The 24,381-nt window shown below is 38.0% G+C and overlaps 2 protein-coding genes across 5 annotated transcripts; one reads left to right on the top strand and one right to left on the bottom strand.

The window, feature by feature from the left end:
* Positions 1 to 904: 904 nt before the first annotated feature.
* On the bottom strand, positions 905 to 10,711 carry slc25a39 (solute carrier family 25 member 39). 3 transcript variants are annotated; one of them, XM_008416439.2, is made up of 12 exons: positions 10,636 to 10,711; positions 6,532 to 6,637; positions 6,343 to 6,402; positions 6,175 to 6,225; positions 5,001 to 5,110; positions 4,848 to 4,915; positions 3,148 to 3,272; positions 2,894 to 3,067; positions 2,249 to 2,358; positions 1,709 to 1,790; positions 1,547 to 1,627; positions 905 to 1,468 (listed from the first exon to the last, which is right to left on the bottom strand). In XM_008416439.2, exons 2-12 carry the CDS (start codon positions 6,626 to 6,628, stop codon positions 1,350 to 1,352), a joined length of 1,077 nt encoding a protein of 358 aa, XP_008414661.1. In that variant the 5' UTR covers positions 6,629 to 6,637; positions 10,636 to 10,711; the 3' UTR covers positions 905 to 1,349. The 3 variants fall into 3 exon arrangements, with proteins under 3 accessions (XP_008414661.1, XP_008414660.1, XP_008414662.1); XM_008416438.2 differs by lacking the exon at positions 10,636 to 10,711 and adding an exon at positions 7,795 to 7,970; XM_008416440.2 differs by lacking the exons at positions 6,175 to 6,225; positions 10,636 to 10,711 and adding an exon at positions 7,795 to 7,970.
* grna (granulin a) lies at positions 8,330 to 23,240 on the top strand. 2 transcript variants are annotated; one of them, XM_008416441.2, is made up of 15 exons: positions 8,333 to 8,446; positions 9,031 to 9,171; positions 10,676 to 10,813; positions 11,928 to 12,056; positions 12,613 to 12,694; positions 13,585 to 13,691; positions 13,877 to 14,030; positions 14,119 to 14,250; positions 14,984 to 15,081; positions 15,177 to 15,419; positions 16,056 to 16,298; positions 17,408 to 17,740; positions 20,515 to 20,751; positions 22,198 to 22,455; positions 23,043 to 23,240. In XM_008416441.2, the coding sequence occupies exons 2-15, from the start codon at positions 9,031 to 9,033 to the stop codon at positions 23,184 to 23,186; spliced, it is 2,439 nt and encodes an 812-aa protein (XP_008414663.1). In that variant the 5' UTR covers positions 8,333 to 8,446; the 3' UTR covers positions 23,187 to 23,240. The 2 variants fall into 2 exon arrangements, with proteins under 2 accessions (XP_008414664.1, XP_008414663.1); XM_008416442.2 differs by lacking the exon at positions 15,177 to 15,419 and having other exon boundaries at positions 8,330 to 8,446.
* The last annotated feature ends 1,141 nt before the right edge of the window (positions 23,241 to 24,381 follow it).

Here is a 24,381-nt window from a genome sequence, read left to right as displayed (position 1 = left end):
TGTGATCTCGTTCTTTCGGTCATGACCCAAAGCTCATGACCATAGATGAGGGTGGGAACGTAGATCGACTGGTAAATCGAGAGCTTCGCTTTTTGGCTCAGCTCTCTCTTCACCACGACGGACCGGTACAGCGCCCGCTTCACAGTAGACGCTGCCCCAATCCGCCTGTCGATCTCCCGCTCCCTTCTTCCCTCATTCGTGAACAAGAACAAGAAAATACTTAAGTTGTATTTTAAAATTACAAAATGGTACAAAGCTGCCACTTGCTGGTGGTTTGCACCTCCTTGAAAAGAGAAACAATTTTTGGAACATTTAATGAAGAATATCTTGTTAGATTAGACCACGGGTGTCAAACTCCAGTCCTGGGGGGCCGCTGCCCTGCAACTTTTAGATGTGCCTCTGCTGCACCACCTGACGAGAATAATTAGGTAATTAAGGCTTTGGAGATCTGATCTACACAAGAAGGAGGTAATGAAGCCATTTCATTCCAGTGTTTTGTACCTGTGGCACATCTAAAAACTGCAGGACAGCAGAGGACTGGAGTTTGACACCCCTGGATTAGATCAACAAACAAAAAGACTTGCAAACCATCCACACACTGAAACATGGTGGTGGCAACATCATGATTCATGGACAATTGTTCTCAGAAAGGGAAGCTGGACAGTATGGATGGGAAGGTGAATGGGTTGCCATTAAATCCACATTTCCCCATGACTTACTTTTGAATAGTTTTATTTACCAGCCTGATATCAAGATAATACATTTTGGAATATATATTTTTAGCCCCAATTAGATTTCTCTCATAATTAAGTAAAACTGGAAAGAAATCACTCATTGGACAAAAACTAGGTTGTAACATTTTAATACAATTTCTTATAAAACAGAAAACATTTACATCCTTCAACATTTTCTGGTCCAGTGTCTAAAGTTTTCACTCACCAGGTTCTGAGAATCTCCTGAAAGATCTCAATGAGTTTCAATTTCTACCCTCAGGTCTCTCGTTGCATATGAAATGTAACTCAATCCGCATTCAAAAATGTTCTTAAAGTTATCTACACAGCAGATAGTTGCTAAAATTGTCATGTTTTACTGCAACAGGACAACAGAAAACGTGGTAAAGCATTTTATCTGGACCTCATGCTACAGTACGGATCAAGTTGCAGTCTTTGAGTTTGCGCCACTGCCATGCACAGCGGGTGAGCGGGTTCAGGTTCACAGGTGAGTCCAAATGTCTAAACGTGAGCACGCAAACTTCTCCTCAACCCTTTAGCAAGTTTTATCAGGCATGCAGGAAGGATGGAGGTGCGTCTCTTATTTCCAGGCCAACCAGCGCCCCCTGCTGGTGGAGTTCATGGCGCCAGGCGCTGTCGGTCCAGGTTCACCTTCTGGAAGAACGCCTTCCCAAACTCATAGCTGCTGATCATGACAGCGCAGGCTGGCGCCACTTTGATCACTCTGGGCAGAAAACCTAAACAAAAAATATGTTTTTAACTTCCTGGCAAAGAAAACAAGAGATTTTTATTTAAAATATGTCTGTGTGTCACACCTGCAAAGAGGCCTCTGTAGCCCAGCTCAGACCAGATCTCCTTCATGATGTGCCAAGTGGAAGCGGTTCCCTTTCTGGAAACTGGAAACAAACAGCAGCAGGTTCATTTTAAATCTTTTGAAACTTTAAATCTGTTTAAAATACAGGAGAAGAAGAACCAACCTCCCAGAGAGTCCATCTCTCCCAGCTGGATCTGCCGCCGAGTCTTCACCACGTCGAACGGCAGCGTCAGGACAGCAGCGACCTGAACACACACACACACACACACGCGCGCCGTAAAATTCAAACATTTTTCAAAAATTTTCAAACAAAATTATGTTTCTCTCTTACATCTGGGAACAAAAAACAAATTTAACAAAAAAAAAAATCCCAGAATTTCATTAATGTTAGTTTAACGTACAAAATATAAGCCAACCTTTAATTTAATTACACAGACTAATAAGTTATTGGGTCATAAGAAATAATAAATTACTACATTTAAACAATCCAACTAATCATGTTAAGGTAGAACGATATGATAAGATGGATGCAGCCTGAAAATAAACATATTTTGTTCAAACTGAAGCTTCTTTTTCCCAAATGCTAAATTAAATTCAGCTCTTTTCCAACACTCTTGGTGTCGAGGAGACATTGATTCCAGCATCTGCTCTACAGTAAGTCATTCAAAGTGGGTCGACAGTGTTGGCGCTGCTGAAGACTCACGGCTCCAGAAACGGCTCCGGCAGTGAAGCTGATGGAGAAGTTGGCCTTCGGCGATGCGTACTGCTCACACAGCTGGGCCTTCACCAGTTCGTAGTTAAACCAGTACAAAGCTGCAGCAACAACAACACAAACAGCGATAAAACAAAGACCCGGGTGCCACTGAACCCATCTACAACAATTAATGGCATGAGAAATTAGAACACATACAATCATTTCCATGATTTATTGTAAATTTCTTTTCTCTTTTTCTACCATAAACTGGATGATAAAAGTCTTCAGTCTGCTGTTTCGGTCTCAATCTGCCCTTTTTTTAAAGGACATTTTATAATTAATTTTATTTGTTGTTTCTGTTGTTTTGTGTATTATTTTGGATATTTAAAATATCTTTCATTTCCAGTGTTAAAAGTTAATTAGAATTAATTTTTTTTTATCTGAGAATGTGTTCCTGCGTTATTATGCCATTATTATCGTTATATTAAAAAAAACAACATTATCGTTTATAGTAATAAACTCTGGGACCATTTATGGTCCAGCAGACGATAATCTGTTATTGTGACAGACCGATCTACAATCACAAATTAGTTCCAAATAGTTAGAAAAGGAATTGAAATTAGACTCCTTAACTAGGATGTGAGTGAATCTCACCAGAAAAAGGCACGTCTCTGAGGACGGTGGGCCCCCACCCCCTCCACAGCGACAGCATGCCGCTCTGGGCCACCGCCGAGCGGATGCACACGCGCAGCTCGCTGTAGCTCAGCTTCCTGGATTGCATTTTGGTCCTGACCAGCTCCAGAGGGCTGATGACCGTGACGGCGCCCACTGCCATCAGAACAACACGTTACAGATAAACAACAACAGAAAAACAACAACAGGAGGTTTTTTTTCTTTCTTCCTCTTACATCTGGCGAGCCCTCCGGCCAGAAGAGGGACGTGGCTGCCCTGGAGGCCCAAACCGAACCACAGGAAGTCCCTCAGCTGGTCGTAGCAGGTGAAGTAGATCACTGTGGCTGGGACGGCCATCACGCTTCACACATTAAAAACATACAAATAAACACTGTTTTTATTTAGAAATGATTAAATTACTCAATAGAGTTAAAAACGGATCGTTTCTCCCAGTCAAAGCCGCTCCACCTCCCAGTGGGCGTTTCTTTTAACCCCATATTTACATTTGTTCGGATTATAGATGTATATATGTCTAAACTGTTTTTCAACATTAAAAAATAAATGTTTATAACTAAAGGAAATTACGACGGAATATCGGGCCAGACTAAGATTATTTTTTTATTTACGAGAATAAAGTAATAACAGCAGCAGAATAAAGTAAAAAAAAGTTATTTTAATAAAAACAAAGTTTCCAGAGATCAGGATCTGACAAGAACAGATTGAATATTTAAATATAAACTCAGTTGTTTCTACAATCACTTCAAAATTTTGCTATTGATTATAATTTGGTCAAATGTCTTAAAAGATTAATTACTTGTTAAATCGATACCAAAGCATAACTTCACAAGATGCTAAACATTCCTTATTTCCACATTTTAATTATTTTTCAAGGCCTCATCAAATTAGGACTTTATTCTCATATCATTACATATTTCAATCAATCAATCAATCAATCAATCAAATTTTATTTGTGTAGCACATCAACAAACATTTCTCATATTGTTATGACTTTATGATTTTATTCTCTTTATTAGGACTTTATTCTAATAATTACATTTTTTCTAACTTAGCCCTGATTCTCCATCACAGGAAATAACAGAACATGCAGATGACCCAGTTTTCCAACAGTACCTAAACGCACCATGCTGCATTTGTGTCTGTGCGTAAATGTAGATTTTGACCCATAAAGGTTATGCTTAACTTTTATAATGTTAAACATAAAACTGATCTGGGAGTCACATTGTAATGTTTGTGTAACTTCTGAAAGCGGACGTTTATTTTGCATTCATAATTTCTTTAGGCATTTGAACACAGCTTTGCAAGAACAAATCCAGTTTTAAATATGCACAGATCTGCAAGGCCAAGCAAGGTTACAATGTCAGAAACATTTGTAAAACTAGAGGGCATTCAGTAACAGAAAGGTTTATGGAAATTTGAATTTTATTCATTTTTAACTTTGAATACCCAAATTATGATTTACCTTCTGGTAAAACAAGTTTCAGATGATCTGCTCTGAAACTTTATTCAGTTTGACTCTCGAGTTCCTTTTACTTTGGAGAATAAAATCTCAAAAATCATCCAGGAGCAGACCGTGATGTTCATGTTTAACCAAAAAACAGATTCAGGCAAAACTTGAATCGGTTCGGATAATGTGTGAAAAACCTTTGACTAGGCCGCATCGCTGCAGTCATGAGCAGCTTTCTGTCTGTTGTAGCCAGACTGTCTGAGAACATTAGCTCTGAGCAGAAACCTGCTGAGCGGACAAACATGTCCGCCCCNTTGTTTTTTTTTTTTCAATTCATGTTTCAAAGTTTCCTGAAGTTCAGGGAAAACTGAATCTGAGCCGAACAAACTGCAAAACGAGCCGGACGGCATTTAAATAAAACAATAACGTCTCAAAAATGGAAAGAAACCAAAGCGCCGCCCTGAAACTCACAGCGTCGGTGGCAGCCCACTCCACAGAGAGCGGAGTCCCTCATGGCGGGTGATTTTCACAAAAGCATCCTGCGTCAAAAAAAAAAAAACCCATCTCAGTGAATTACAGATATTAAAAAAATCCTCTGAAACCTGCAGCTGCGATGCAGCTCACCAGAGTGCCACTGAAATGCGTCGGCGTTCGGTACCAGCTGGAGCAGCTGGTTCCGTTCTGGCAGACGTAGATGTGATCCATCAGGCCGTTGCAGTACAGAAAACATTTCCCTGCAGACAGAACGCACAGCAAAGCTTCAGAAGCTGCATGCTAATCAATAACGTACATGTTTACTTTCTCCCCTCAAACTTTGCTTCTGGATGTGAAACAGCAAAAACGGGGCAACGACACTGAAGATAAGACCAGGGCCGACCTTGATGCAGTTTGTTTTGGGCTGATTAGTGACCAAATAAATAAACTATCGGAGGTTATTTTAGCTTCACAAGCAGAAAGAGTTCATCCAGGCTGAACAGGAATATATTCATAGGGCTGCAGCTAACGATTATTTTAGTTATCAATTATTGAGATGAAAAATAAGTGGCACTTTTTTTACAATATTACATATGCATGAAAAGATGTAAAAGAAAAATCTGATTCATCTTAAATAAGCAAATAAACATTTTATTACATAAAATGCAATAATGGCTGAGCCCCTTCTCCTCGACATGTCAATACAGTGTAGGGCTGATATGTTGATTAACTGATAATTAGATATCAAAACGTGTTTAACGTTGAGATTTTTTAAAAACAGAATTTGAACCATTTGAAGCTGAGACTGGTACTTGAGGGGTTCTGGGTAGAAAATAATCACAGACAAAATATTTTTTTGGATCTTAAATGCAAAATGTATACATGTATTGGCTTAATTAAAGCTCAGAGTCTGTTGTTTTTTTTTTTTCAGCAAATGGCCTTTTCCAGTCTGTGTGCTCCAGTTAATGATTGAATAGTGAAAGGTGCTTAATAGGAAATTGTTTTATTTACAGAATTTGAACCGAGTGAAGTTAAACTGCCACTTGAGGAGTTTTACTGAAAAATGTATTTGCAGAAACATTTTATTTTTTTTAGCTAAACTGCAAAATCTATTTATATTATTTTACATCTTGGCTTAATTACAGCTCTGTGTTCTTTCTGCAAATTGAATATTTTTTAATCTGTATACTGCACTTAGTGATTAATCAATTACTAAATTAGTTGGCAATTATTTCAATAATCCCTATTAATCCGATTAATCGTTTCAGCCCTATATATTTTCCAATCAGACCGGGGTGCGCTGCTGCAGCAGATCAATACTCACATTTGGATGAGCGGCCGACTCCACCCCATGGAGCGGATTCACGGCCCAAAGCTGGAAAACGAAGCCAAGGCGGAGCAGAAAGAAAGCCGTTTGCAGGGGTTAGTTTCAAACGAAGAAGCAGTTAGAGACCAGCCATCTTAACGCGAAGCGAGGAATCAGTTTTCCTACCCTGGTGGAAGGGAGTCTGCTGAGCCTGCAGCCTTATCTTCACAACGTCCAGCGGAGTGACTGCAAACAAATCCACACAGCCAATCACAACAGGGGCAGCAAAACAGGTGCAAATAGAATCAAAAAGGAAGAAAACATGGGAGTAAAAACTCTACGACTCTTGCTCTCGTTGTTTCTATATAAGCTAACCAAATAGAGATGTGAGGAGGGCTCCAGTGCCAGAGGCCAGCATCTGCTGCACTGGAGAGATCGCAGCCACTGGGCCGCCAACGGTCCGCTCCCCCATCCTGCCCACCTGTCAGACCAAACATAAACAAAAACATACAAAATAGCAGGTCGAAAACATCATGCACTAGTCCAACAAAACGCTGTGTAAGCTACAATCCAGCAGGAGTGAAGAAAGCTGCGATTTGTTGCAGAGTTTGTCCAAAGAACCCACTCCTAAATGGAAAAATTACCGTGCATAGGTGTCTTTTTTTGAACTGAGGAGGGTATGTCTAGGTGGAGTTGTTAAAACAAGGTCCTTGAAACATTTTGATAGCTTATCTTTCAAACGCATGCTGCCTCCAAAGCCTCGCCTCCTGACCTACAACAAGTGACAGCCGTCTCAAACCGGTTTCCCTACAGGAGGAGGTGCTTCCGCTGGCCTGTCCACTTCCTGGGGGCTCACCAACAACGAAACGTGGTCATTACAGCCGTATGAGACATAGAGTTTGACCAAATGAGTCAGATTATTTAATGGTCACAGGAATTAGATTGAAAGCTACAGAATCTTAACGGAAATCTCTCAGGTTGCACGACAAAAAACACCAAAACAGCAGCCTTATGTTGACAGGATGCACGTTTGTTGTATGCGAAACACCAGATCCATAATCTGGCTTCATAATAGACTAGATTAAGGCTTCATTTTGTTTGTTTTTCAGCATACATTTTAGCAGTTGTACACCATGTTCTTTTTCGCAACGCTGAAGTTCGCTTCGGATTGATTGCTTGAGTAAACGGCTGCTTTTGAGTAATTTGGCTTTACTTATATTAGGTTCAGGAGAAATTTTAAAATATATACGTAGATTGCAAAAACAGTCTACAATTAATTAATCAGTATTTTTGTTTCTTGGACTGAATTGGACTAAACGGATTTAGAGTCCTTAAAAATAGCGGAATAATCCTTTTTTCTTTAGGCATCAATGTGAGACTAACTTCACTGCACTTGTCTTTCTCGAAAAATACATCAAGAATTTTTTTTTTTCTTGGTGAAATATCGATTTGTTCTAAAACTATGCGTTCAACAATGGTGAGCAGAAACTCTTAGTTTCAGACAAAATTGTCGAATCTAGTCTTCAAACGTGGGTGTTTTGCTAACCGCTAACTGCAGGACGATGCTTAGCTCGGTAGCCATCTTGCTGTTTACAAGCTGCGAAGCTTTGCTATATATTATGAGTTGACGTTACCCACCTTTTACTTTAGCTGCCAGGCTTTTCCTGAAACACAGGTGCCTTCACCCATGTCAGTTACTCAATATGTGGTAATTAGTTTTACTCAGACGCTCCATTGCAGAGCATGCCGAGTACAAAATGTTACCAGCGTCCGGCCTCGCCGCCGCACATCCTCTCACGTACGCGAAACCCAGATTCTAAAAACATCTGCGTAACCAAAGAAACAGCCCGTTTGACCGAGCGCATTATGTGTAGATCAGCGTTTGGACGGACTTGGGTCCGCCTGCTTCTGTTCCAGAAGCTTTGGCGCCATCTAGTGGGCCGCAAAATCACTGGCTGCACCAGGAAGTTTCATGTAAATAAGTTTCCTGTTGGATTAAGTTACCCGTTAGGACGACAAACTATGCTACTTGACAAAAAATAAATAAAATAAAATAAAAAATTTAAAAAAACAATTCAATCAACGCGAAAAAAGTTTAAGCTTAGTGAATAAATAGAGTGGAGACTGAGAGATCCACCTTTCGCTTCCCCGCCCTCTGACCATGATGGGGGCGGCCATGTACTCGGGATGATGCAGGTTCGGCAGGACTCTTTGTGGGGATTCACTGTGGTGAGACGCAGCGGGGAAGCTCCACTGTCACTTCACAACAGCCTTTCTGTCTTTACTAAAGGTAAGAGCACTGTAAAACCTCTTACAGCACTGTAAAACCGCTGGAAAAATGCTAAAAAATATTTAACAAACCTTTATGACTGAAACTTAAAAAGTTGATTTTTTATAAAAAAAAAAAAAAAAGACTTTTACGTTGTTCAATATTTATGCAAATTGTACATGTCTTTCACATGTCTTCGTAATATTTATATATCTTAAATATGTATTAGTTGTCATTTTAATGACGCTGAGTGTTGTGAACTCTCCTTTGTGCAGGGAGACAAAGACAATATGATAAGGAAGTACTACTACAGGAAATAAACCCACTGAGGTTCTGTGGGTTTATTTACCCCGTCTTTCAAACGGGGTAAAATATAAATAAAAACCCATCATATTCAGTTCACACAGAGTGATTTTTAGACAGAATTATTGTAGAAGTCATAATGTCAAGGTTATCTGCATAACTGTTCAGCAAAACCCTAGAATCTAACACTTTATGCTGCTATTTGAGGACTCAAATAACTTTTGGAAGTGGAAAAGGGGGGTTTAAGCTTCACTTTCCTTTTTCGAGACTTCCTGTGAGTGAGAGCTTTTCGCTGCTTGCAGATGCAGACCTGGGTTGTGATCTGTTGGGCTGTCTTTGCCGTGGTTGGTGCAGATGAGTGTCCAGATGGAGGCAGGTGTGCAGAAGGTCAAACCTGCTGCAGCAGCCCAACAAACGGCTATGGCTGCTGCCCGTTTGATCAGGTACAGGTGGCTGCTCAATAAATTTCTCTAAGCATCTTTCTGTCTGGGGTATCAGTTAAATATCAATGGTGGGATAATGTACTATGTTTTGACTAGTACAATACAAGATAGTTCTTCTTATTATTATTATTACTTAGAAGCTAGTTTCTGAAAATAATACAACACAAACAAACCTAATTTGTTATTAACATGCTACGAAATTAGTTTTTCGCATTTAATTTTAATTTCTTTGTGGACAAAACAATGAAGAAAGTGTTGTAGTACTATACATGTGACTTGGAATAGTTTTAGTTCCTTAAATGGAACTTACAGTATATACTCCACTGTCTAGAAGGATTTCCTCAATGTCGTAATAGCAAAATAAACTATGTATTTCTCAACATTATATACAATTAAACCCCAATGTAAAGTATTCACAAATAGCACGACATATGTGACTGATTTCTGAGTAAGCCTTTGTTCTGATATTTTTGCCAGAAATTTAGGTTTCCAAAGTTTAAAATCAGTGCAATTATTCTTGCAGAAATTATTTATTTCCATAAGAAAAACCAATGTTTTCGTGAGAATTTTCAACCTCCAGTCAAAACTCTCCTTCAAAACCAAAATTTGATCAACATTTTGTAAACAAAGCAACAGGTAGCATCTTGTTGATTTTTTAAATTATCTTAAATATCTTTACAACCAAGAACCAAGACTCCAAAAATGAACAGGATTTCCTTATTTTTCTTCAAGTTTATCTCAGATTAGCTTAGCTAGCAGAAGCTTGATGTTTCACACTGCAAAAACAGAAAATCTTACCAACTATTTTTGGCCTAGTTTCTAGTGTAAATATTTTAGTACACTTGAAATAAGACTTAGTAACTTTTCAGCAAAAAATATCAGCTTGTTTTAAGTCAATATTTCATCAATATTTATTTTAAAAAGTTCTCGTTCCATTGGTAGATTATTTTACTTACAACAAGACATTTTTTCCATGTTATGCGTTAAATAATTTGCCAATGGAGCTACTTTTTCATCTAAATTACGAAATTACTAACTTTAAATTTAGTTGCAAGCCAGTTTTGTCTGATTTAAAATGTCCTGAGATAATTGCACTAGAAAATAGACCAAAATACTTGGTAGGATTTTGTGTTTTTGCAGTGCATGTATTTCTCTTTATCTTCACCTTCATTTTGGCCTGAGTTGCTTAAGTTTTGCTCCACCAGTTATTCACATGTGTACTATTCCTATTAAAATATTTTATTATAAAAGGCTTTTGTACCTCATGACACATTCAGCTATGATGTACTGTTTTATCCTTATTAGGTCCATGTCGCAGTTAAATTGACATAGCAGATAAAGTTTCTGTACTCCAAAGTAAACCTTATTCTATAGTAGCGCTATTCATACTGGAAGGTGTTTTACTACTGTATAAACCAGATAAAAGAGCTAGCCTCATTCAGAGTAGGAGATATCCGTACTAACTTTGGTAGTCAAAGTGTTCCCGCTACTCCCGTCTCCGAAGGCTGAATGCTGTGAGGATCACATCCACTGCTGTCCGTCAGACACGATCTGCGACTCAGAGGCGTCCCGCTGTGTGAACGCCACTGTGTCCATCCCATGGACGGGAAGGACCTCCGCTCTCCAGCCCACAGTCTCTAAAGTATGAATAACATCCTCTTGTTTTCATCCACAAACCCGGTTTAAGTATACGTGGTTCTCATGAGACGTCGCACTTCCGTGAACTTGGTAACTGACAGCCATCTTAGAAGGCAGTTGCTATGGAGTTGCTATGACAACAGTGAGCCGTGAAGCAACAAGATTAGAACTAGTGCTCACCTCATTCCAATTTATAAACTGTATCAATACATTACAACTATTATTAAATATCATTTCTGGTTACTTTAGCCACCTCTGTGTAATACTCAGATTAATATCAGTGATATTTACTGTAGTACTTACTGCCGAAGTAGCTAAATTAGCTAAGCTAATGTAGCTTTTAGCTGCTAGCTAAGCCGGGCTTGTAGCGAACGTGTATGTCAGGGCTGGGCAGAGTACCCAAAATTGTACTCAATTTCACTACTTCAACATATTTTCACTCAAGTAAAAGTAAAAAGTAGCTGTCCAAGAAATTACTCAAGTCAGACTAGAAAGTATTTGGTAAAATGTCTACTCAAGTAAGTAACTAATCAAATTATCAAACATTTAAAAATTACATCATCAGACAGACCAAAATATCAAAAACTGCAGGTGTGTGTCTGTTTCTGGTGAATGTTTGGTTAAAATATGTTTGTTCTTCATTCACTGAAGTTACTCAGAGTGGGTAGAGTATCCACAAGTTTTACTCAAGTAAGAATAGAAATACTTCATAAGAAAATTACTCAAGTAAAAGTAAAATGTACAGCATTGTAAAAATACTACTAAAAGTATTTTATTCCAAAATGTTACTCAAGTAAGTATAACTGAATAAATGTACAACCCAGCTCTGATTACAACTATTACTCTGTTACAATTTGAATACTTGTCCACATCATCTGACATATTTTCCTTCTCTGTCTCATACGGATCAATCCCAACAGCAGCCATTTTTTAAATGTGCCTTGGTCTCACACATTGGTCAAGCATGTGCACATATTTTATTTTTGTTTGCCTTGAAGCCATGGGTCCGCTATGCGTTGCGCATGCGCTTGCCTACTAAGATGGCGCAGATCACTTTTGGTTCAGACTTGTGGGAACTATGTGTTTTCAGTGGTGTTCTTCATTTGTTGTCCATGCAGTCCTTCAGGATGATCAAGTCCTACATGGGTGAAGGCGACGATAACATCTGTCCCGATCAGTCACGATGCCCTGCTGAGTTTTCCTGCCTGAAGGCTTTGACAAAGTTTGGATGCTGTCCGCTAGCGAAGGTAATCAAATGTTTGTTTTTGAGCCTTAAAGCTGCAGTATGTAACATATTTGTTGAAGTTGTGACTATGTTATGACAGCAAAGTATGAGACAGATAATCTTTGAAAAAAAATTAGCTCCTCTGCCTTGTCCCAGCGCTAACTAGAAACAACCAATCAGAGCCAGGAGGCGGGTCTTAGTGCTGTCAATCATCATCATCATCTTTCATTCTCCCTCTTGGTCTGTGCTAAGTTGCAGCTAGCACAGCCTGTCATGAATGCTCAGTGCAGTTAGCATAGCCACCAATGGTGGATAAACTGTTTTCCTCTAACGGTCAGTTGTACACGTATGATTGACAGCACTAAGCCCCTCCTCCTGGCTCTGATTGGTAGTTTTCAGTCAGAATGATGCATTTTGTCATACTGGAATAGTAACTGAGGGAGGCGGTGGAGGAGATCGATCTTATCTGGCTCATAACAAACTGTCACAAAATATTTACAAATCCAATCTTGTTGTTTTGGATAAGTGAGTGTGTGAGGATTTCAGGAATGTTTTTCTAACTTTATGCCGTCCAACAGGGAATCTCCTGCTCTGATGGGAAGCACTGCTGTCCTGAGGGCCACCACTGCAGCATCGACAGCCGTTCCTGCATCAAAAAAGGTTGGACTTATCATAATATTCATATTTTTCAGTCTTTAGTCTTTATTTAAGGCTGCAACTAACAATAACTCTGACGATTAATTGATTAATCGGGTAATGAAATTAGCAGATTGTTCATTTAACAACGTAAGCCTTTTTTATGCAATATTAAATACATTAAAAGATAGAAACAAATACATTTAACTTTTTGAGATAAGAAAATAAACATTTTATCACCTAAGATGCAATAGCATAGCATTCCTTTGGTAGCAAAGAATGCATTTTCAGCTAAAAAATAATTTAAATTGCGCTAAAAACTCAGTCATTTACATCAGTATAGAGTATGGCTGATCTGTTGACTATTTTTTGGATTAAACAATTTAATAATTGAGAAGCAAAATATGTTTTTTTTTGTTTTTGTTTTTTTTATAAAGAATTTGAACCAGGTGAAGTTAAAACTGCAACTTAAGGAATTTAGGGTATAACATATTTACCGACAAAGGTTGTTTTAATGCAAAATGTTTATTTTTTTTTTTTTACAGTTTTGGCTTATTTGATGCTCTAACTATGTTATGTCAGCAAGTTACCTTTTTTTGAGTCTTTATACAGCAGTTAATGATTAATCAATTGCTAAATTAGTTGATGATTATCCCAATCATTGATTAATCACGATTAATCGTTTCAGCTCCATCATTATTATTTTAGTTTTTATAAGTCTGTTGTTTTGTTTTGGGTGAAAAAACTTGTGACTCTGTAGAGACGACATGTCCAAATGATCGGATGAATTCACTTGATGTGAGATGATTAATTACTAAATTAGTTGATTATTTCAATCATAGATTAATCATTATTAATCATTTCAGTTCTATAATATTTGTCTTAGTTTTTAATATTTTTTATTTCTTTTTAAGAACTTGTGACAGCCATCCGGTGTAGTGACGGCGTGTCCGAATGCCCGGATGAAACGACCTGCTGTGAGACTCCAGAAGGCAAATGGGGTTGCTGTCCAATGCCAAAGGTATGCAGTAATCAGTCTTCATTCATGTTACTCCTTATTCGCAGGACTTCACACTGTGAGTAAGATAGTAAAGGAGGGAAAAGTCAAATGGATGATTTGCATGACCCACATTGACTCACATCCAAGTTATCATGTCTTTATTGTGTCTTATCCTGGGCTGACGTGTGACTTTATTGTCCAAACAGGCTGTGTGCTGCGATGATAAGAAACACTGCTGCCCTGAAGGGACAACATGCAACATTGAACAAATGAAATGCATTTCCATGTCTACCAAAAAGGAGCTGCCAATGTGGGCTAAGTTCCCTGCCAGACAGAGAGCAGACTGGGAGAATCAGAACGGTCAGGGTTAGGAATGTGTGCCATCATGAAGGATTGGTGAGCTAAACTTCTTTATCATAAATAAATCTGGGTGTGCCTGTTTTTCCAGTGGGTGAAGAAATTACTGCAAAGGCAGCCGATGAGGAAGAAGCAGAGAAATCCACTGAAGCTGCTACAGCCAATCCACTTCCTCCTCTGGAGGAGGAAGTGACTGTGTCATCTGTTACTAAGGCAGACGGAGGTGAAATTTCACTTTATGCTTCTTGAAAGTTTTACCAGGAAGTGCCAGTTTCAGACTAAGTAACATTCACACTAACAGGATTATTCACACTTTACTCAAATAAAAGGACTACTTCAACATATTTTACTAAAGTAAAAGTAAAAAGTAGCCATCCAGGAATTTACTCAAGTAAAAGTAAAATAGTCTTTCGTAAAAAGTCCAATGAATAACTGATCAAATTATCAGTCATTTAATATTAAAAATTACATAATCAGATGGACCAAAATGTAAAGTTAAGTGTAAATTTTGGTGTTAGAAGCACCAATATTACAATAATTCATATAACTAATAAAAAATAACAAAATTATGCAAAAGAACATTTTCCCAAATTTTTTCTTTCAATGTAAAACTTTTGAAACTTTAACAAAAACTGCAGGTGTGTGTCTGTGTCTGGTGATTTTTTGTTTTTCATTCAGTGGGTAGAGAATCTAGAAACTTTAGTCCAGTAATAGTAGAAATACTTCATAATACTTTATTTTTACTTTTACTCAGGTAAAAGTAAAAAGTACAGCGTAGTAAAATACTCCTAAAAGTACATCTTTCAGAAAAGTTACTCAAGTAAACTTAAACACACTGATGAAAAAGACACAAACACAATTTTCTCACGAGCTGATGTTTAGGATGGGACTGTTTAAAAACACATTTTCCCAGCAGGAGAGTTGGATCAACTGAAATCTGCTTTCTCCTCCTTCAGTCAACAATGTGCCATGTGACGACACCACCGCCTGTCCTGATGGCTCCACCTGCTGTAAAACCAAAGAGGGTGGCTGGGCTTGTTGTCAGATGCCAGAGGTGAAGATACAGAGTAAACTAACAAAAAATAAATCTAAAACTGTGCTGTTTGGAGAATTTACGTGTTTCCGTTTGTCGAAATGTGTCGTCCTCAGGCTGTTTGTTGTGAAGATTTTACCCACTGCTGTCCAAAGGGTACGAAATGTAACGTGACAGCAGGAACATGTGATGACGACCTTCTATCCATCCCCTGGTTTGAGAAGAAACCAGCGATCTCCAGACCAGGTGTGGAGGTACAGGTGAAGAATGTGCCATGTGACGACACCACCGCCTGTCCTGATGGCTCCACCTGCTGTAAAACCAAAGAGGGTGGCTGGGCTTGTTGTCAGATGCCAGAGGTAAACTGGGACGATTTCTTAGAAATATTTTCAGAAAAGATGTATTGGAACGTTAAAGGGGATCCAAAAGTCACATTTTGCACATTTGTATCCTTCTATTGGGGTCTCTACTTTTTTAAAAACAGACAAAGCTATTAAATAAACGACAGCCGTTTTTGGGCAATAAATTGCTTCTTGGTGTCTGGAAAATGAGCTGCTTCAAAAACATCCGGAATACAACATTATACTGCGCTGTTACCAAGCAGCCCAAGCTGAGTTTCAGCACGTACAATGGCTGCTGGAAAACACAAGTGTTTTGTTGTCGAGTTACCATCCAAAAACCACTCAATGCATTCTTGTTGGTTGTGCAGGAGGCCCACCTCTGCTTTTCTAAGATGTTGGCTTGTATAATTGCGCATCTCTTTGTAGCCATTTTCACATAAGAGTCTAAACGTCGATTGGCTTCAAAGTGACAAGTGCCACAAGCTCAAGACTGGAATTTTATTATCAAAGAATGCAAAAAATGTGATGAATGGGATTTGCATAGGCCATAGACCTATCCTAACCTATTCAAGGAAGCATAGCATGTCACTTTTAACAGTTCAAAGTGCCTCTGGGTATTTATTTAATTCTTTTTGTCCACCATGTTATCCTCAGGCTGTTTGCTGTGAAGATTTTACCCACTGCTGTCCAAAGGGTAAGAAATGTAACGTGGCAGCAGGAAGATGTGACGACGGCCTTCTCTCCATCCCCTGGTTTGAGAAGAAACCAGCGATCTCCAGACCAGGTGTGGAGGTACAGGTGAAGAAAGTGCCATGTGACGACACCTCTGCCTGTCCTGATGGCTACACCTGCTGTAAAACCAAAGAAGGTGCCTGGGCCTGTTGTCCTCTACCTAAGGTTAGCAAACCAACAGTTCACCTCCAGCGTATTTGAAGAACATAGTTTCTGGAGCTGGGTTTTAGGGATTAAACTCGAAGATAGTAGGTATAAACACGTTGCAGCGCGACATCTCATCTGCTGGTGGCTAAAAAGCTGCTTGTTGACAATAACTAGCATTGTTGTCATAATGTGCTAAATCTTAAATGTATATGTGATATATAAAAGAAAAAGAGATGCAATGCTTTACTACTTATCAACACTACAACAACTAGATAAAAAGGTCAGGAAAAAGTTTTAGTCCAAAAAGAACAGTGATGGGAAGTAGCTCAGTTATGCTAGCTTTACTTTGACAACCTTAACATGTAGATGTGCTGCAGAATTTGGTCTGCTTTGGTTCAGTAAAATAAAAAGGTGACCCACACACCAGTTTTCTGGCAGATCATCAGTAGAGCAGATTTTTAAATTAGCTAATCGACCACCGCTGTGATAGATTAGCTAATAGCAGCGTTAGCTAATCTATCACTCCCATCACTTTTTAATAACCACATTAATAATCATATAATAAGGCTGAAAACATAAAACTGTAATGGACTGAATGCTTTGAAACATTTAAAAGAAATGTTTTTCGTTTGTATTGAATCCTCGTACATTATCGGCGTTGTCAGCCAGTTGCCATAGCAACAAGACCACATGTAGTGTAACTGACAGAGTGACAAAAAGAAGAATTTGAGTGGTTTTGATTTATTCTTCAACTTTTTTTGCATTACTTTCCCTCTGCTGTGGCGCACTGCCCTAAATTAATAATACCTACATTAAATTAATAATACCTACATTATCATCGTCAGGTTTCATTTTGTTCTACTATGCTAGCGTGGCTACAGATGGCAAGTAGTAAATTATATTTCTGGATGCAATGTGGTGCATCGTCTATATCATCTCTTGGCATTGAATAACAGCAGAGGTATTGCTAATTGGCTAATGAACGCTAATTTCGTCCATACTTTCTGAAGGAAGTACAGACACTTCCTTCAGAAGGCATCAAGTACCACCTGTAAAGGTGATCTATTATGCCTCTTTCTCCCATGGCGGCTAATGTATTTTATTTTATCTGACACTTTATTTGCTAGGCGGTCTGCTGTGACGACCATGAGCACTGCTGCCCTGAAGGCACCACCTGTGACCCGACCAGCACCGGTTGTTTACAAGCTTCAGCCTCAACGCCCTTCATGCTGCAGGTCGCTGCGTTCACCACTGCGGTGCCCACTACAACAACCCAAAGCTTGGCGACAACCCCAGCAGAGACCAATGAAGAGGATGAGCGACCCACACAAGAGGGAGATGAAGAGGAGGAGAAGGAAGACGAGAGGACTCAGTGTGATGAACACACCAGATGCCCTCAGGACACAACCTGCTGCTTTATGCAGTCGTGTAAGAAGTGGGGCTGCTGTCCACTGCCAAAGGTGAGTTCTGCTACTCAGGGTTCACTCATGTTAGCCCAGTTTAGTTTGCTTAATCCAAGTAGAGTTTGTTTTCCTAGAAAGTCTGGTTTGTTTGAGGAGGTGTGAATGAGTAATCGAACTCTGACACAAACCAAAAGAGTTAACTCTGATCCACCTCCAAACCTCGGTCTCTGTTTGGTTGAAGTGAACTCAGGCGCAATTTGAATGCGTTTTGAACGGTCAAGAAACTGTTAAAAAAGCAGAACCTGGGTTACAGGGCAGAGGATTCTGGGTAAATACAACCAGAACAAACGTGCTAACCGAGCGCTAACAGTAAAAATGGTTCACCGTCTTTTGCCGAAGAGAAAAGAGAAATCCTACAACCAGTAAAATCCTCTTCATGTTTGTTTAGATTTAGTGAAAAAGGAAGTTCTGCTATGTCTTCTTCAGAGGCTTCGTCTCCCTCAGTCGTTCTTGGTGCAGCGCCCCCACAGGCGAGGAGGGGAACAGGTTTTCTAAAGATTTGGTTCAGTGTAGTGTGGAAGCACAATGCTGCATTAAGGCCATTGTAGATGAAAAAAGAAGTAAATTTCATTAATGATATTTTTTCATTACGCAATCTAAGAAATTTTCTAGAAACATGATAAAAAGTTAAAAAAAAATTACTTTTCAAACTCAAGAAAATTTACAAGTCAAAAATTTTAGAATTTTTAAACTCATGAGTTTAAAAATGTTTTTTCTATCTGCAATGACCCAAATTCACTATTGTATGAAACTGAACCGCAGCAGTTAGAAATGTAGAAAATGTTGCAACTTTAGTCACGAGTTTACCAAACTTTGAAGTGTGTAAACACTCTTAAGCTGCTTAATTAGAGTTTTTAGCCAAAGCAGGTCTATAAAAATGTGACTCATGAATCTGAACTGCGTTAATTTCTTAATAATAATAATAATGTAGTTTAAGTACCAGAATGCATTTTCATTGATTGAAGGTAGCTGATTATGGCTGGTCTTCCTCTACAGATACTGATCCAACTTCACAATGGCTCTGTAAGTCTGAGTCTTTTGTGGTAAAAAAAGAGAAGTTAGTTGTAGAAACGAATGCCTGCAAATGAAGCCCAATGTCAAAGTTGTGTAAACAAACACAGAAAGAAGCTATTTAATGTAAATAGTAAGTTGCAAAACAAGAACAGTGATGATTGTTATCAAACCCCTATTATTGATGCAGAGTCCTCATAATAGGAAATATTTTGGTTAATTTTGTCAATGAGAGGCGTATATTTACTTATAATAGATATTTCAATGATTATGCTGCAAAAATGCTAATTTTTACCAAGTATTTTTGGTCTAGCTTTTAGTGCAAACATCTTAGTACGCTTTAAATAAGACAAAACTAACTTATAAGTAACTTTTCAGCAAGAAATTTGATCTGTCAGAATTTAATAATTCCTTAATATTGATACAAAACAAAAGTACTAGTTATTGGCAGATTATTTCACATATAACAAGACATTGTTCACATGTTTTAAGTTTAAGAACTTTTCCATCAATATAAGGAAATAAAGACTTTAAACAAGCTGATAACCTGATGAAACATTTTTTTAAATTTTTTAAAAAGCATACATTTGGCATCCAAGAGGCAAAATTCACCACCAGCATTTGTAAAATAAAAAAAGAATCAAGTTAAAAGATGCTGCAAAAGCCACAGAGATTTGAAACTAGACGGTTAATTCAGTCACTGACAACCCAGATGATATTTCTGACCTTTAAACTTACTTTCAATTCTGTTTTCTATCATATGAATAAATATATCATCACCCACACAACTGTCACACTACACCAGAGTACAGTCAGCAAGGAGTGTTTGTTCTGACCAAAAAACAATATGTTGAGTTTTATCACACTTACTGAAGCATTCTAATTTAATAAAAATATAAAATTTATTTCCCTGAAATAAATTTACACAGAGATATACACCTAATTTATTCTTGATAATTTTGATGCTTATGGCTTACAGCTACACTGCAAAAAAAACAAACAAAAAAATGTATTTTGTCTAGATTTAAGACCCGATATCTTAGTACAATCGAAATAAAACAAAACTAAACTAACAGGGAACATTTCAGCAAGAAATGTGAGCTTGTTTTAAGTCAATAATTCCTTAATATTGATTTTAAAAAGTACCAGTTCCAGTCGCAGATTTTAAACCCATAACCAAACATTTTTCTCATTTTATAAGTGAAATAATTGCCAATTGAAGCATTGCATTTTTTAACCAATGTTAAGGAATTGTTGACTTAAACAAGCTCCTACATGTTGTCTGAAAAGTTACTTGTCTATTAGTTTTGTCTTAGTTCAAGTGTACTAAGATATTTGCTCTAGAAACTAGACAAAAAAAAACTTGGTAATATTTGTGTTTTTTCAGTTTATGGCTTAAATTCCTTTTGAAGGCTGTCAGAGCATAATAATAATTGGTCATATCTAAGCTACATTTTTGGTTTATGTTAGCTGTTTGCCAGAATAATTAAAATTAACAGTAATAAGTGCCTGAAAAAAATTACATTGAGTAAATACATGCTTGTGTTTCGCTTTTGGATCTAAATACTAGATTCATGAGATATAAGTGTCAGTGTCTTTAATGTCAAATCATGGCACAGGAAGTGGTGAATTTAAATTTGAACGCATCTTTTTTCCCTGTGACTGAGAGTTCGGTCATACTACTGAAGAAAGCAGAAGTAACAATAGAACCGCATGGCTGATGTGAAAGTCACGCTTCCAACTCTCACTTCTTCCACCAGGCCGTGTGTTGCGCCGACGGCAGCCATTGTTGCCCGGAAAACTACAAATGTAACGAGGACAAGACCACGTGCATCAAAGGGGAAGTGGAGATCCCATGGTACACCAAACTCCCCGCCATTACGAGCGTCCAGGTTGATCTTAACAACGTCCAGTGCGACGACGACCACCAGTGTCCTGAACGCACCTCCTGCTGCAAGCTGTTCACCGGCGAGTGGGGCTGCTGCCCGCTGCAAAATGTGAGATTACCGGCCGATTCCGAACCTCCGCCATTAAAACGTTGAGTGTTGAAATCAGTGTCCGTTAGCGATGTGCGGATTGATACTGCAATATCGAAATCTCCCGATACCAGAATTTATGCTTTAGATTATTTGATTCTCAAATCCAAATGTCAATACTTCAGCCATTTGAGATAATGTAGGTTATGAAGAGCACGTTAGAAAGTAACTAAATTATTAAGATCATGTCTAAATGAGACGGAGCTGACTGGAACTACTTTTTCTTCCGCCTGATAAGTGCCTAATCTAAGGACGTAAAGCGTAACATGCTGCTGCTCGGACACTCTCACTCACTGACATAAGCTGCGTTTCCATTGACCACAAAATTGCGCAAATTGAAAGTACGAAAATAAATTCGCTTAATGGGAACAGCTTCCCTCACGTCTTCTGCTTTTCTTCGCGCTAGGAGAAGATGGGTTTTCTGCCGTGTTGAAGAAATACACTGCTCAAAAAAATAAAGGGAACACTTAAACAACACAATATAACTCCAAGTAAATCAAACTTCTGTGAAATCAAACTGTCCACTTAGGAAGCAGCACTCATTGACAACGGGGACCCTCGTCGGGTCAATCAGTGTTGCTTCCTAAGTGGACAGTTTGATTTCACAGAAGTTTGATTTACTTGGAGTTATATTGTGTTGTTTAAGTGTTCCCTTTATTTTTTTTGAGCAGTATAGATGTATTTAGCAAAACTGCAATGGAAGTTTTAGAGTGTGTTTGCTAGTTATTAGTTAAATATTCTTACTTTTTAGTTTAGTTTTTATTATAGTAGTAGTTTTCGTTTTTTCATACTTTGGTTAATTTTTTTGTGCAGAATTTAAAAATGTTAAAATATTGTGATTATGTTTACATTGAAGGCTAATGAACTCTCAACAGATACAATAATAATAATAAAAAAAGATCGAATTACTGTTGAGCAACCAACTTTTGCCGTCGTCGTTTTTCAGATTAGCGTAGCGCCACCAGGAGGAGAGTGGAGTGCCGTAATTTGCTGACAGCTGACGTAAACTGTGAGGAGAAAAAAAATCACACTAGTTCAAAAGGCTAATAAATAGATTCATGAACATGAAAATAATTTCAATCAGAAAATTAGAATTAGGAATAACATTTAAATAAATTATTCTGACTTATATTTTGCTTAAAAAAGAGATTGAAGTACAAATTAAAAGTGTATGAAATAATTTTTTTATTATTTTTGCATGATTTTTCTCAGCCATCGCCGTCTGGCAGCCTCCTCTTTGCAGAACAGTTTTATTTTTCTCAGAATTATAAGAATTGTGAAATTGTATTATTATTATTTTTTCCAATATTAGCACAATAACAAAAAAAGATTTGTGGACATTTGTAAAGGAAGCTGAGTGCAGCAGGGTTTGCTGTTGTAATGTAAGACTTGGTGTTTTCTGTTCAGGCGGTGTGCTGCTCAGATAAGGAGCACTGCTGCCCAGAGGGCTACACCTGCGACGTCGTCTCCAACAGCTGCCAGAAGCTCATCCTGCTGCAGCTGGAGAAGCTCCCGCTCATACCGGTGTTCCTGCCGGAGTACCGTCTTGAGCTCGCGCCGCTGAAGCCCAGAGTCGTACAGTGTGACGAGCAGAAAAGCTGCCCGGATGACAACACCTGCTGCAGGACGTCTGCCACCACCTGGGGCTGCTGCCCGGCTCCTCATGTAGGAAACGCTTCACTTACAGACACACACACCTTGAATTATGCATTTATTTGGCATAATTAGGTAATCACTTGTGAAGTTAGACTAAGTTCTTTTATCACAGTGTCACAAAATGCACAGATTTATCTTAACAACTCTCCAGCATTAAGTTTCTGATGCATTTGACGCTGCAGACTCCAGTGGTTGATCACTAGACCAGATGGATATTTTCTGGATTTCTAAGTATGGAAAAAGATTAGTGCCACAAAAAAATTATTACATTCTGACATCAAACTCAGAATTCTGATTCTAATCTATTATCTTATTTCATTTGTCACAGAGGTTCTTTTTAAATTATTTCCAGTTTTAGTGAACTAATTTCTGACCCTAGGTTTACTTTCTAGTGCTTTTCTAGAGAGAATATGTTTAATTACTGTGAAATTGTGTCTGAATTTGTACAATAATGACAACAAGACTGCATTTTCTACTGTCTGAAATGAGCAACAACAGTAAAGGAGCAAGACATATTTTAATATTTTAAATCATGTGCTGTTGTCATGAGTTGCATGGACGTATTTAACCTAGAGCGCCCTCTGTTGGCCTTGCAGGCGGTGTGCTGCAGCGACATGAAGCACTGCTGTCCCGCCGGCTACACCTGCACAGACGAAGGCTCCTGCGTCCAGAACGCCGGACTCAACTGGCAGACATGGAACATGTTCTCCACCAACAAGAAGAGAGCTCTAATTCTATGAAAACGTGCTGAAATTAATTCCTACATGAAGAAAATAAATATAAAATACAATTAATACTTTGTGCTAAATGGTGAACGGTAAAGCTGAATTGCACTTAAGGAGGCTGTTGGGGAACGTGACGTTTCTGTCTGCATGTTTGGTGCAACAGAAGGTTGTTTTTCTCCTGCACACATCATTTAATACTTGAAACTCTAACAAATCAAGAATAAAACTGAAACACTCCGAATGCAACATAAATCTTCTCACTAAATCACTGTTGTCATGATCTGCTGCAGCGGCCTTTTGTTCACAAACTGCATTCCTCTGTCAATAATCTGTCATTTTTCTCCAAATCAATAATAACCAGAGATAGTTTGGATTGAACTGTTACATTTAAATGATTTGCATTTATTTTGTTGGTTAATCAGCTTGAGACTTCATATTGAATTGAAAAGAATCATTATTCATTTAATTTTCTCATTAATCAAACTTACTGATTTCAGGCAAAGCTATTAATTTAATTGGTGCAACTTTATTAAAAAACAAATATGATTTCTGTTTTCCATGAAACTAATAAAGAAGAAATTACAAAGGGTTTTTTGTCATTCTTTTGGTGTAATAACATGATAAATATAATTTTAAACTAAACCTGCATTATTAAGAAAAGCATTTTGTTTTTTTAACCCTCTTAATTCATTTTGTTTTTTACGTGAACAACTATTTCCAAGCTGTTCTGTTACAGTGGTGGTGCTGATGGTATGTAAGCCATATAGGCAACATAAATATAATGGGCCAAAATGTCCGGTTTATCATACTCAGGGGCCTGAACATTTTTAATAAAATCTTTTTTCTTTTAATTAGAATTGTTAAAGCTATTTTTTTCACTTTTATTTACAATAAACTAAAACTACAGTATGTTAATACAAGATATTAAAGTCTGACTTTTGTCTAAACGGGATAGGCTTTAAAACATTTCCATGTTTTTGGGTTTATTGCCTGTCAGATTTTTTGTTTTTGTTTTTTAGCGAAGTTTAGTTTGGATTCCCACAAGTCTGCTGCTCAATGAAAGTTAATCTGTTTTCAAATTAAATTAAAAAATACCCTAATGGAATGCAATAAAGTAAGAAAAAAGTCACATTTGTGATCCTATTAACCATTAAATCAAATTAAAAGCAAAACCAGGCAGATAAGAGAACAGCATAATGTATTTTATTTT

The sequence above is a fragment of the Poecilia reticulata genome, linkage group LG8 (assembly GCF_000633615.1).
Source record: "Poecilia reticulata strain Guanapo linkage group LG8, Guppy_female_1.0+MT, whole genome shotgun sequence".
Lineage (NCBI taxonomy): Eukaryota > Metazoa > Chordata > Actinopteri > Cyprinodontiformes > Poeciliidae > Poecilia > Poecilia reticulata.
Note: the sequence above shows the minus strand (reverse complement) of the source record. Positions and strands in the feature narration are given on the sequence as shown.

Bases quoted from the DNA above. Each gene is read 5' to 3' on its own strand.
- grna (XM_008416441.2), top strand. From the start codon at position 9,031: ATGCAGACCTGGGTTGTGATCTGTTGGGCTGTCTTTGCCGTGGTTGGT. The intron at 17,741-20,514 runs GTGAGTTCTGCT...TTCTTCCACCAG, and splicing joins GCTGCTGTCCACTGCCAAAG to GCCGTGTGTTGCGCCGACGG. The intron at 20,752-22,197 runs GTGAGATTACCG...TTTTCTGTTCAG, and splicing joins GCTGCTGCCCGCTGCAAAAT to GCGGTGTGCTGCTCAGATAA.
- slc25a39 (XM_008416439.2), bottom strand. From the start codon at position 6,628: ATGGGGGAGCGGACCGTTGGCGGCCCAGTGGCTGCGATCTCTCCAGTG. The intron at 1,791-2,248 runs GTGAGTCTTCAG...GTGTGTGTTCAG, and splicing joins CCGGAGCCGTTTCTGGAGCC to GTCGCTGCTGTCCTGACGCT. The intron at 1,469-1,546 runs GTGTGACACACA...TTTTTTGTTTAG, and splicing joins CTACAGAGGCCTCTTTGCAG to GTTTTCTGCCCAGAGTGATC.